Raw genomic sequence first — 14050 nt, 5'->3', positions numbered from 1 at the left:
CACTCAGGGCTGATTTCCTTCAGAATGGAGAGGTTTGATCTTCTTGCAGTCCATGGGACTCTCAAGAGTCTCCTCCAGCACCAGAATTCAAAAGCATCAATTCTTCGGCGACCAGCCTTCTTTATGGTCCAGCTCTCATTTCCATACATCACGACTGGGAAAACCATAGCTTGAACTCTACAGACCTTTTTTGGCAAGGTAGTGTCTGCTTTTTAAGATGCTACTGCCACACCTACCCTGAGCAAAGTGGCGCAGCAGCTCCCCCCTTTCCCTGGCGGCTCATACCCCTTTGCCGCTTTGCTTGTGGAGGCATGGGAGTCTGAGTCTCGGGCGGGTGGCCCGGCCCTCAGAGGTGACAACCAGGGCGGTGCACACGCCCCCCCCCATCTTCTTCTGCCAATGTGGATTGCGGAGCCCAGATCCATGTTCCTCATTCCCCACCCAGCGCATTCTGGCCCAGGGGCTGGATGCCTCACATGACTTGTGGCACAACACACCTCACGATGAGCCACCACAATGTGGGGGGCAAATCGGCACCCTTGCCTTGGTGGACCTTGAGGTGGGCATGCCTGTAATTTCCAGAGAGAAATGCAAGCAGCCAGTCCGCAGCACAATAACAGGCCAGATCATGTTGCAGAGTTCTTATCTTCCCATCTCCGGAAGGCTCTTGCAAGTGTGGTTGAATCAGATAAGAATGTAAGGAGAGCCTGAATGATCAGCCAAAGGGGAACCACCTAGTCCAGCATCCTGTTCTCACAGTGGCCAATCAGATTCACCACTGGAAAACCTGCAAGCAGGATTTGAGATTGAGAACAACAACTCTCCCCTCCTGCGGTTTTCAGCAGATGCTATTCAGAAGCACTGCTGCCTCCAGTTGTGGAAGAAGAAGAAGAGGAGTTTGGATTTGATATCCCGCTTTATCACTACCCTAAGGTGTCTCAAAGTGGCTAACATTCTCCTTTCCCTTCCTCCCCCACAACAAACACTCTGTGAGGTGAGTGGGGCTGAGAGACTTCAGAGAAGTGTGACTGGCCCAAGGTCACCCAGCAGCTGCAGGTGGAGGAGCAGGGAAGCGAACCCAGTTCACCAGATTACGAGACTACTGCTCTTAACCACTACACCACACTGGAGGCAAAGCAGAGACATCCTTGCAAGTAAAGGTAAAAATTAAAGGTAAAGGACCCCTGGACTGTTAAGTCCAGTCAAAGGTGACTCGGGTTGCGGCGCTCATCTCGCTTTCAGGCCGGCGTTTGTCCACAGACAGCTTTCTGGGTCATGTGGCCAGCAGGACTAAACTGCTTCTGGCACAATGGAACACCATGATGGAAACCAGAGTGCACAGAAACACCGTTTACCTTCCCGCCACAGTGGTACCTATGAATCTACTTGCGCTGATGTGCTTTCGCATTGCTAGGTTGGCAGGAGCTGGGACAGAGCGACGGAAGCTCACCCCGTCATGGGGATTCAAACCACCAACCTTCTGAGCTGCAAGTCTAAGAGGCTCAGTGGTTTAGACCGCAGTGCCACCCGCATCCATATGCTGGCTAGTAACCATCAATAATCCTCGCTGCCTCCATGAATTTGTCTCATCCTCTTTTAAAGTTATCTAGCTTAGTATATAATTGCACATTGTATTAATTAACATTATTTTTTAATATATTAGTGGCCATGTGATGATTTTAGCCTTTAAATTTTATTATTTAACCTGTATATTAAGGTACTTTTATAGCTCTGTTTAAAGTAAGTAATGTCTTGATAATATAAATGTTTTAAGTTTTTTGTATTAATCCAGCATATTTTCTTTTAATTGTTGAATGATTCTGTGTACATTGCGGCAGCCTTTGGCTATGTGCAATAAAACTGACTGACTGACTGATCTAGCTTAGTGGCCGTCAATTCTTCCTGTGGGAGGGAGTTCCGCAGTTTAATTATGTGCTGCCTGAAGTAGTCCTTCCTTTATTCCGTCCCAAATCAGCTTCATTGAATGTCCATGAGTTCTAGTGTTATGACAGAGGGAGAAAGGAGTTTCTCCTCCACTTCTCCATGCCAGATAGCTGGGAAGAAGGGATACAAATGGGTATTAATTTGGTGGCTATCCAATTCTGGCTCTGTGACTCCCGAAATTCCCCCTAGAAGTTCCACTGTGAGAACAGGACACTGATGCTGCACGATGCTCTTATGCTGTTTAGGGAGACCTCCTCTTATAATATCATATAATGTGGATTTTTAACCCTCCCTGGACATCGCCACCAGGTTTTGAGAATTGGTTGGTGTTACAAATTTATGACGTACACAGAACCATTAACTGAATGTGGTATAAAAGGAGAGCCATTGCAAGCTTCTGTGTCAACACTGTTTAGGATTCTGCTGTGGTTCTCCAGTATCCAGATATTAAGGGTAATAGTAGTTAAAAAGTGGGATAACAAAGACAGTTTTATTTCGGCAGGCCTCTGGGAACTGACTGTTGTGGTTTTTTAAAGGAAATGGCTTTTGATAGTGCCGTGCATTTTAATCTACCGGTTATTTATTTTTAATTCCATCAGCGTCTGATTACTTTTTTAGCCATTTTCTTTCATATGTTTTTCGCTGTTTCTGTTTTATCTGCATTGTTTTAATTTGTATGAGCCGCCTTGAGTCTTGGTGTGGGGGAAATTGCAGGAGAGAAACAAGTATAATAATGATTAATAATAGCAAAGGTGCAAAACGGTTTGGTCTGTTTGGTCGGGTCCTTCAGTTTGCCATTTGCAGTTTGCTTCGGAGCCTTCGGGTCAGTCGCAGGTGCTTAAAGCAAAATGAAAACAGATCATCTGCATTTGGGGTGACGGCTGGTTGCCACGGCATTTGTCTCTCGTTGCTGAGGGTCCGGTGGTTGAGTGGCAGGTTGCTGTTCAGCCTTGCCCAGGGGACAACTCCGTGGTGGGACTTCGGGAAGGACCACCAAAGAGGGGACAGAAAATCCTTGGCAAATGGAAACAGGAGAGTGTATACAAGATTGGATCCAAAAGCTGACAGAATTTGCAGAATAGACTGTCTATCGGGGAAAAATAAAGAAGAAATCAAAACAGGAATTTATTTCAAAATGGGAGGTTTTCAAAGAATATTTGAAATATAAATATAGTAGTTTAAACTCGTTTGCAGCATTCGAGGAACTTCAGTAATAGTGGAAATGCAAATATAAGAATTAAGATATATTAAGAAAAAGTTTAATAATGATAAAGCATGTACAGTGGTAATAATAATAATAATAAGCCGGGCTCAGAACAGCTAACATCAGATGTATAACACATTAACATAAAAGGTACCTCGGGTTAAGAACTTGATTCATTCTGAAGGGCTGTTCTTAACCTGAAACTGTTCTTAACCTGAAGCACCACTTTAGCTAATGGGGCCTCCTGCTGCCGCCGTGCCGCCGGAGCACGATTTCTGTTCTCATCCTGAAGCAAAGTTCTTAACCTGAGGTACTATTTCTGGGTTAGCAGAGTCTGTAACCTGAAGAGCCTGTAACCTGAGGTACCACTGTACTGGCAATACAATATGAAATCAAAATATGGAATAGATGGGAGGTTCGGTCTTTAGTGTTAAGACCAATTTATGTCTCATTTTTTGTTAAGAAAATTCAGTATCTATTGTTATTCTTGTGTGTAATTTGGTATTTGTGTTTTCCCTTTTTTCTTTTCTTGTTGTATCAATAAAAAAAGAAAAGAAACAAGAAACAGGAGACTGGAGACTGGCCCAACTTGGGATCTTGACATGGTCTCTGTCCAAGGTGCTTAGTGGATGGTGCTGAGGGGCTTCATCTTAACGAATCAAGAGGCAAATGGAGCCAATAGCTTTGTCACAGAAGGTTTAAAATATATATACATTGATTTATTGCATTTTCTTCCAACCTGGGAAGTATGGGGTGTTAGGGGAGGGGGTGGTACCTCTGATACAGGACACATCGTGCTCCTTCTCGGGTAGCATATTTACCTTTGGTCCCCATCCTGCACTCAGCTTTCACCTGGGGCTCCTAGAAGCTGTCAGCAGGTGACAGCGGCCGTATCCTGGGAATGGTTTTGACTGGCTGACTGAGCCAGGTGAGGTGAGCCAATAGACCTCAAAACCTCAGTGAGGGAGCTACTGGCATACAACTAATCCAGAACGCGGCAGCTAGACTGGTGACTGGGAGCGGCCGCTGAGACCACATAACACCGGTCCTGAAAGACCTACATTGGCTCCCAGTACGTTTCCAAACACAATTCAAGGTGTTGGTGCTGACCTTGAAAGCCCTAAAGGCCTTGGCCCAGTGTACCTGAAGGAGTGTCTCCTCCCCCATCGTTCTGCCCGGACACTGAGGTCCAGCTCCGAGGGCCTTCTGGCGGTTCCCTCCCTGCGAGAAGTGAGGTTACAGGGAACCAGGCAGAGGCAATGGGGCTCATCAGCCTGCGAAGGCAGCCCACCTAGGAGAAGGAAAACTCTGGTCCTAAACTTCTGCTGCCTTGCAGAATCTGAAGAGGCAGGGAGTTCCAAAGTTCATGCCACACTAATTTCATGCACCCTGACGATGTTTAAACAAATGTGGCTGGCCCCTTCATTTCTGATTTGGTATTGAGAAGCGGCTCTGGGCAGGATCAATGTCTTGGGTCGTTGTTGTTTAGTCGTTTAGTCATGTTCGACTCTTCGTGACCCCCTGGACCAGAGCACGCCAGGCACTCCTGTCTTCCGCTGCCTCCCGCAGTTGGTCAGACTCATGTTGGTAGCTTCGAGAACACTGTCCCACCACCTCGTCCTCCGTTGTCCCCTTCTCTTTGTGCCCTCCATCTTTCCCAACATCAGGGTCTTTTCCAGGGAGTCTTCTCTTCTCATGAGGTGGCCAAAGTCTTGGAGCCTCAGCTTCACGATCTGTCCTTCCAGTGAGCACTCAGGGCTGATTTCCTTCAGAATGGAGAGGTTTGATCTTCTTGCAGTCCATGGGACTCTCAAGAGTCTCCTCCAGCACCAGAATTCAAAAGAATCCATTCTTCGGCGATCAGCCTTCTTTATGGTCCAGCTCTCACTTCCATACATCACTATTGGGAAAACCATGGCTTTAACTATACGGACCTTTGTTGGCATGGTGATGTCTCTGGGTCATTGGGTCCTAATTAATTATGGGGTTTTAGGCATCTTAGCTGCCACCTGTCTACATCGCCAACCCTGGTTTTGCTTTTTCGCATTGTCTTTGAACACTTTTGGAGGCAGAGGTGCGTACTGCAGCGGAGGCGCTTGACGAAGTTTGCCTTCGCTCCTCTAATTGTTTTCCTTCCTTAATGATCTGGAGGCCCCAGGGGAGAGACAGGCTCATTAGAACATCTGAAGGCATGCCAGCCGGCTGCAGCAACCGCAAGAGAGCTGCTTATTCCAGGAAGGGGGTCCAGGATATCGAGGGGCTGGCCTGAGCCTTTGGCAGGTCAGGGAGGGGTTGCAGAATAGGACCCCAATCTATCTCTCCCTCTCTGCAGGTAGGTAGCTGTGTTGGTCTGCTGTAGTTGAAACAAAATAAAAAAAATTCCTTCCAGTAGCACCTTAGAGACTAACTAAGTTTGTTCTTGGTATGAGCTTTCGTGTGCATGCACACTTCTTCAGATACTTAAATCATCATCATCATCTATAGACCTTTAAAGTGGAATTGTTATAGGAATCTTATCTGCACATATATAAAAGACATGTATATATTTTATCAACTGCCTTGGAGGCAGGATGTAAATTTCTGTCAATAAATCGGTCCCTATAGCTGTTTCAACGCCTGATAACTTGCCAAAGTGCTTTGTATCTGAAGAAGTGTGCATGCATACGAAAGCTCATACCAATAGCAAACTTAGTTGGCCTCTAAAGTGCTACTGGAAGGAATTTTTTTTTGTTTTGTTTCCTCTTTGCAATTATTCCCGGAGAAGACTCACCAACTGGGTAAAAAAAAAAAGGTAAAGGACCCCTGACCGTTAAGTCCAGTTGCGGAAGACTCTGGGGTTGCGGCGCTCATCTCGCTTTATTAACTGAGGGAGCCGGCGTACAGCATGACTAAGCCGCTTCTGGCAAACCAGAGCAGCGCATGGAAACGCTGTTTACCTTCCCGCCAGAAGGTAACCTATTTATCTACTTGCACTTTGACATGCTTTCGAACTGCTAGGTTGGCAGGAGCAGGGACCGAGCAAGGGGAGCTCACCCCGTCATGGGGATTCGAACCGCCGACCTTCTGATCGGCAAGTCCTAGGCTCTGTGGTTTAACCCACAGCGCCACCCGCGTCTGTCACCAACTGGGAATAGCAAGCAAAAGGCACATGAACAGTGCTGGTAGGGATCCTGGAATGAGTGACACATTCCAGCTCATGTACACAGGTTTTCCCCACTTGAATGGCATGGAGGTTTTTCTTTTTCTTTTTTAAAATAATTTTTATTAATTTTCCATTTAATCATGTATAATCACATCATTATTATCCACTTTACCTCTTTGGCTCGTTCGAGCCTATTGACTTCCTTCCCTCCTGCCTCTTGGCTTTCAAAGTTAACCTTTATATCACAGCATTTTATATATTTTCCAGTTCTAATAAAACTCATCGCAAAATACCTCAAAATTTAAATAAATGTAGAAAGGTACAAAAAAATTCTCGTTACGAGTCTTCAGCTAACCCTACTTGTGTTGTTAATTGCTTACAATGATCTTTCAAATATTGTGTAAATTTTCTCCAGTCTTTTTGGAATACTTGATCGTGCTGGTTTTGGAGTTTTCCTGGTTTTCCAGTACCGCAAAGTCCATAATTTTTATTCGTGTTTTTATACTGTATTTTATGCTGCTTTTATAATTAAGTGTTTTAAAGTGTTTTAAATTTGTTGTTAGCCGCCCTGAGCCAGGTTTTTGAACCTGGAAGGGCGGAGTATAAATAAAAGTTATAATTATAATTATTATTATTTATTATCATCTTCATCTTCCCTCTTCTGTCATTGGTACTTCTTCTTGTTTCCATTTTGGGGCTAAAAGAATTATTGCCACAGTTGTTGCATACATGAACAGTCTTTTATCTTTTCTTGGGATCTCTTCGCCTGCTATACCCAGTAAAAAGGCTTCTGGTTTTTTTTAATAAAAGTGTTTTTAAATATTTTCTTTAACTCATTACATATCATTTCCCAGAAAGCCTTTAAATGGCATGGAGGTTTTTTCCCCTTTCCACTAGAACTCGCATAGTTAACCTGTGGAACTCCCTCCCACAGGAAGTGGTGATGGTCACCAAACTAGATGGTTTAAAAGAAGACTGGGCAAATTTATGGAGTAGGAGAGGGCTGTCAATGGCTACTGGCCGCGATGGCTGTGCTCTGCACCTCCGCATTTCTCATGCTGTCCGCCTCCGGATTCTGAACCTCATCTAACCTATAACCTCTGGGTTTAGGGCGGTATATAAATTCGATAAATGAAATACAGTAAATGGAAAAAAAATGAAAGTTTGTGGAAACCACAGGAGGGGAGAGTGTTGCTGTTGCTCTCGAATCCTGCTTGCTGGTTTCCCACATGCAATAATAATAATAATAATAATAATAATAATAATAATAATAATAATATTGCCCATCTGGTTGGGTTTCCCCAGCCACTCTGGGCGGCTTCCAACAAAGTATTAAAATACAGTAGACTGTTAAACAGTAAAAGCTTCCCTGAACAGGGCTGCCTTCAGATGTCTTCTAAAAGTCTGGTAGTTGTTTATCTGTTTGACATCTGGTGGGAGGCTGTTCCACAGGGTGGGTACCACCACTGAGAAGGCCCTCTGCCTGGTTCCCTGTAACTTGGCTCCTTGCAGTGAGGGAACCGCCAGAAGGCCCTTGGAGCTGGACCTCAGTGTACAGGCAGAACGATGCGGGTGGAGACGGTTCTTCAGGTCTACTGTGAGAAGAGGATGCCGGACTAGATGGGCCATGGGCCTGATCCAGCAGCCTCTTCTGACCTTCTTATGCAACCATCATTATCACTTGAGGCTCAGGTGTCCTCTGTGGCTAGAAGTGCTTTTTATCAGCTTTGGCTGGAGTCTCAGCTGTGGCCCTGCCTGGGCAGGGATTTTCTGTTTGAACAGTATTTAATTACGATTTTTAAATTGTTGGCATCTGTTTCTTGGGTCAGGGACCTGCCTGCCTTGCCTTTAGACTACACCAGGTGCATTGATGCTTCTTTATAAATACACTGTTTAAAACAGCCAATGGGGGCGTGTTGTAGTGTTATATTTATTATAATTATTGCTATGTTTTAAAAGAGATGGTATATAGCAGGCATCCCCAAACTCGGCCCTCCAGCTGTTTTGGGACTGCAATCCCCATCATCCCTGCCCACTGGTCCCGTTAGCTAGGGATGATGGGAGTTTTAGTCCCAAAACTGCTAGAGGGCTGAGTTTGGGGATTCCTGGTATATAGCTTTTAACTCCATCAATGCTGAATTGTATTTTAATAATTGGGTTTTCTATGTTTTTAGTGGTTCTTGTTTTTATGTCTCATCTGCCTTGAGTCCTGTCAGGGGGAAAGGTGGGTTATAAATACTGTATAAGTACATCATCATCATCATCAACAACAAAATAGGCGAAATAACCATTCTGTCCCCTGTGGTTGTTTTTCTGTCTTTGCAGGATGAAGGTCCGCTGCCTCCTGCTGGTAGCTCTTTGGCTCTGCGCCGTTGACCTCGGCAGCACCTCAGGTGAGTGACCCCATCCCACTTTGGCCTTGGGCAGGAGGCTGCAGGTGGAGCTTCCCTGGAAAATGCATCTGACAGGCATGACATCCACGATCTGTCGGTCGATTGCATGGCGTCCATGGCTGATCCCGGTTGATCGCGGGATCCTTTTTCCCCCCAATTTTTTTTTATTGGTTTTCACAACATTATAAACAAACAAACAAACACATATGACAAACAAACATAAATCATAGCCTTATTGAAAATTACACTTATTAATATTGTTAAGTGACTTCCTTGCTTGCCCCTGGTTGAATTTCATTGCATATCCTTTTAACGGTTTTCCAAATCACAGTTCTTATAAAATTTAACTTAAACATTAACATCCTTAGATCTTTACATTATGAAATTAAACATATTAATTCATCACTTAACATAAATAAAATCCTAAGCCAATGAAGTATCTGCAAGCTGTTTTCAGTTAATTTAACTTAACATATTTAACTAAATAATCATTAAATTTAATCCACTCTTCCTGATACTCCTCCTCCTTCTGGTCGCGGACTCTTCTGGTTAGGTCGGCTAGATATCAACCAGGATCGCGGGATCCTGGTTGATATCTACCCCCCCCCCGAAAAAGAAGCTCAACAGCTTTGCCTCCCCCCCCAAAAAAAAAACTCACTTTGCCTCCCCCAACTTTGTCTCCCCAGCTTTGACAATGAGTACCGTATTTTTTCCTCTATAAGACTCACTTTTCCCCTCCTAAAAAGTAAGGGGAAATGTGTGTGCGTCTTATGGAGTGAATGCAGGCTGTGCAGCTATCCCAGAAGCCAGAACAGCAAGAGGGATTGCTGCTTTCACTGCGCAGTGATCCCTCATGCTGTTCTGGCTTCTGAAATTCAGAATATTTTGTTTCTTGTTTTCCTCCTCCAAAAACTAGGTGTGTCTTGTGGTCTGGTGCATCTTATAGAGCGAAAAATACGGTAGATCACAGCCAGTATTTTTATACTGTGAGTAGATCACAGTCCCTTGGGAGTCAGACATGCCCGGCATCTGGGATCCCAAGAGCTGCTCCTCTGAGCATGGACAGTGGCAAAGGACCCAGGCTGTCCCACGGTGATGCAGAGAAGCACCCCCCCTCCTGTTGCCAAAGGCCAGGGGGGCACTGAGTGTGCAGTTCCCGCAAGGCGAGTTTGCCCCCCCCCCCGTCTTTTGCAAAGCGGGGCGGTGGTTTGGGGCTCTGTCGGCCAAGGTCTCCCTTAAGGGAAGCAGATGAGCCCAGAGCAGAGCGAGATGAACACGTTGGCATGCAATTAGCCAGAGCTGCTGACAGGCCCATTTGTCACAGTCAGGAGGAATCAACTCTGGGGATTCCCAGGCACTGAGTGATTCTGGCTTCCTACTGATGGGTCTCTGGGAGTCCAAGAGAAATGGACTTATCCTGTCTCGACGATACTCTTTGCTCTCCTCATGGCCTGATAATCTTTGGGAGAGTTTTGCTGCAGCTTGGATTAGGGATGGCAGGTCCTGTCAATTTTGGGTCTCTTCATTTCTCAGGTTTCCAGTCCTAAATTCATTCATTCTCCACATTTTGCAACAATTTGCAATTGGGGGAAAAGATCATTGGCATTTTAGTGTCAATTTTTCTTTGTTAAACATATATTTGTATGTGGTTTTGACTAATGAATTTGCAAGCAATTTCTGTATGTATGTTATTTCTATGATTATCTTCATTTCTGTGCACACTTTCCCCCAAAAATGTGCATTATAAAAATGCTGTTTAGGAAACTGCATTGCAAAATTCAGATAAGTGCAAAATTCTGAGGATAGAATCTTAAAACTGTAGAGTTAGAAGGGACAACCAATGGTCGTCTAGTTCAGTGCCCTGCAATGCAAGATTTAGGTAGGTAGCCGTGTTGGTCTGATGCAGTAAAATAAAAAATAAAAAATTGTCCAGTAGCACCTTAGAGACTAACTAAGTTTGTTCTGGGTATAAGCTTTCATATCTGAAGACGTGTACATGCACATGGAAGCTTATACCCAGAAGAAACTTAGTTGGTCTCTAAGGTGCTACTGGACAATTTTTAAATTTTATTTATTTATTTCGACTGCAATGCAAAGCAGCTGTGTTTTGGTTCCCATGTTGTTTTTGAAAGTGAAAATTCAGTATTTGGCTTTAAATGCATACTGAATCGAAGTTCTACTCCATCCCAAGCTGGGATTTCTGGGTGAGGAGACCTCGCCTCCGCTTATCTTGTTCTTCCTGTTGGCCGCTGAGCTGAAGATTAATAATGGACCACTTTAAATGGTGTTGGGGGCAGGGAAGTGGACGACAAATATTTGGGCCTACAAGAAAGGATAAAAACACAAGAAAAGCATACTGGAACAGGTCAGTGGCCCATCTAGTCCAGCATCCTGTTCTCACAGTGGCCAAGCAGATGCCCATTCTGGGAAGCATCTCCAGGGACAATAGTAACTCTCTTCTTCTGCGGTTTCCAGAAACTGAGATTCAGAAGCATTGTTGCCTTCAGCTGTGGAGGCAGAACAGAGCCATCCTGGATAGGAGCCAGTGATTTGTTGTTGTTTAGTCGTTTAGTCGTGTCCTACTCTCCGTAAGCCCATGGACCAGAGCACGCCAGGCACTCCTGTCTTCCACTGCCTCCCACAGTTTGGTCAAACTCATGTTTGTAGCTTCGAGAACACTGTCCAACCATCTCGTCCTCTGTCGTCCCCTTCTCCTTGTGCCCTCCATCTTTCCCAGCATCAGGGTCTTTCCCAGGGAGTCTTCTCTTCTCATGAGGTGGCCAAAGTCCTGGAGCCTCAGCTTCAGGATCTGTCCCTCCAGTGAGCACTCAGGGCTGATTTCCTTCAGAATGGAGAGGTTTGTTCTTTCTAGCTCTGCAATATCCTTTTGGGCGTGGTGCAACCATAATTGTACCCATCTGCGTTTCCACATCGAGAGATTCTGAAGAGTGTCATAAAGCTTGCATAACGCGTGGAGTCCTTGCACACTTTAAGCAATGTTAAACTTTCAGGATGGTGAAAGTGTACGAAGTGAATGAATTTTCCTTCCTGCTCCTTCATGGTTTCCTGAGTGGGGAGTGGACGGGCGCTTTGATCTTTCCTGCTATACAATGAGCTCCATCTGCCTTGCGTATGATTCATCCTTTCATTAGAAATCGGAAACGATTGCAGAGAAGAATGCAAGAAGCTGCCTAGGATGATGTCAGACCTCGTATTATGTCAGTCACCCAGTGACTGGCAGCTGCAACTCTTCAGCATGGTCTCGGGCAGAGGGGTGCCTCTCCCCTCCCTTGCTCCCTTTTGTTGTTTAGTCGTGTCCGCCTCTTCGTGACCCCCTGGACCACAGCACGCCAGGCACTCCTGTCTTCCACTGCCTCCAGCAGTTTGGTCAAACTCATGCTGGTAGCTTTGAGAACACTGTCCCACCATCTCGTCTTCTGTCGTCCCCTTCTCCTTGTGCCCTCCATCTTTCCCAGGATCAGGGTCTTTTCCAGGGAGTCTTCTCTTCTCATGAGGTGGCCAAAGTCTTGGAGCCTCAGCTTCAGGATCTGTCCTTCCAGTGAGCACTCAGGGCTGATTTCCTTCCGAATGGAGAGGTTTGATCTTCTTGCAGTCCATGGGACTCTCAAGAGTCTCCTCCAGCACCATAATTCAAAAACATCAGTTCTTCGGCGATCAGCCTTCTTTATGGTCCAGCTCTCACTTCCATACATCACCACTGGGAAAACCATAGCTTTAACTATATGGACCTTTGTTGGCAAGGTGATATCTCTCTACTGCCCTTATTAATGTGAAATCTGCCCAAGGTGACAGTTACTGTTAGCCAACTTGGACGTGCAAGAGTTCAGAGGAAGGTGGGATGGCTAAAGATGCATCTGTCAGAATCAGTCATCTCTTTGAGGACTACGCGTCACCTCAGCTTCATACATTGCTGACTCATGGAGCCCATTTCCTTCCTTCCTTCCTTCCTCCCTGGGCAGGCGGCCACAATGGTTAAACACCCGCTCTGTGTTAACGGAAAGCGCAGCCAGATTTCTCCTTGGCGCTGGGCCAAGGCCAGCTCCTAGCCAACGGGCGCTTTTCTGCCTCTTTGCTCGAGATTAAAGAGGCTGCAAGAAGCGGACTCCTCACATCTGCAAGACTCCTTTCTTTTTAAATTGAGAGCGCTGGGATTCTTGTGAGGCCGAGCTCTAGGAATTTGCGGAAAGTATAGCTTTAATGTATGTTTTATTGGGTTGGCAGGTTTTGTGTGTAAGTGTCGTGATACTATACAAAACGCTATGTTCTTCTTCTTTTTCTTTGGCGATCCCTGGTAGCCGAGTAAGATTGTCTTCCATAAACACGGTCTTAACAGTGAGTCCGTAAGTGACTGTGGAGGCCAATTCTGGATCCTCACGTCCTTCCACAGTGGGGACATTGGTTTCCGGGTGGGAGTTGATCACGGTGTGGGTTTGCCAAGTGTGCCTTCCTCCTAGCACTTTTCCCGTTCACATCCTGAGTAGAATGTAACACACGACTGCACATCTGCATGTGCGCATGTCGCTTTCCGCTGATTCCATGCATGCGCGTGATGTCATTTTGAGCGTCTGTACATGTGCGAGTGGCGAAATCTGGAAGTAACGCACTCTGTTACTTCTGGGTCACCACGGAGCGCAACACGAAGCTACTTTAACCCAAGGTATGACTCTATTATTGTTATTATATCTCCTCTCAGTCTTGCACGCACAGATGCGGGTTGTGTTTGCTTCAGGATGCGAACGGGGCTCCCGAACAGATCCCATTCACATCCAGAGGTAGCACTGTACATATTTGACTAGATTAAAATATACCTAATTGCTATAGACTTCCCTTTGCTATATATAAATGCAACACAATTATAAATATTGTATTATATTTTTTTATAAATTCCCCTGTACCCCCATCTCCCCTTCACCCATGTGTGATCTCAATTTTTTTTTAACTTCTTCCGCCTTGTTTAATAATTATTCAATTGATTCTTTTATTATTTCCTTGCTTACCCCTGCACGTTTTACACATTACCTATTAAGATTCCAGTTCTGGAACCATATTTTTTCATATATTCCTTCACTCCACCCCACTCTTTAATTATTCTCTGATTTGAATGGCCTCTAACGATTGCCGTCAAAAAAATGTATTCCTTTACGCAACAGCGGCGGCCAGAATATTGATCGCAAAGAATTGGAAGGGGGAGAAAAGACAATCATTATTAGAATGGCAAAGCAAGCTCTCTGAGTTTGTGGAAATGGCAAAGTTGATTGTCCGAAACATTTTCATTGGATCATAAAAGTTGGAGGGGACCACGAGGGTCATCTAGTCCAACCCCCTGCAATGCAGGAATCTTTTGCC

At 45.2% G+C, this 14050-nt stretch overlaps 1 protein-coding gene across 4 annotated transcripts in view; it reads left to right on the top strand.

Moving 5' to 3' along the window:
* The window catches only part of IL1RAP (interleukin 1 receptor accessory protein), a 95432-nt gene that overhangs the window by 26054 nt on the left and 55328 nt on the right, over positions 1-14050 (top strand). For 3 of the 4 annotated variants that reach the window (XM_081910993.1, XM_081910994.1, XM_081910996.1), the window contains exon 3: positions 8616-8683. In XM_081910993.1, coding sequence (XP_081767119.1) covers positions 8617-8683 — 67 coding nt within the window. In that variant the 5' untranslated portion in view covers position 8616. Of the gene's footprint in view, positions 1-994; positions 1161-8615; positions 8684-14050 lie in introns of all 4 variants that reach the window. The other variant, XM_081910995.1, reaches the window with a different exon arrangement.

This window comes from Podarcis melisellensis (genome assembly GCF_964234715.1).
Source record: "Podarcis melisellensis genome assembly, chromosome: 5".
In the NCBI taxonomy this organism is placed as follows: Eukaryota; Metazoa; Chordata; class Lepidosauria; order Squamata; family Lacertidae; genus Podarcis; species Podarcis melisellensis.
Note: the sequence above shows the minus strand (reverse complement) of the source record. Positions and strands in the feature narration are given on the sequence as shown.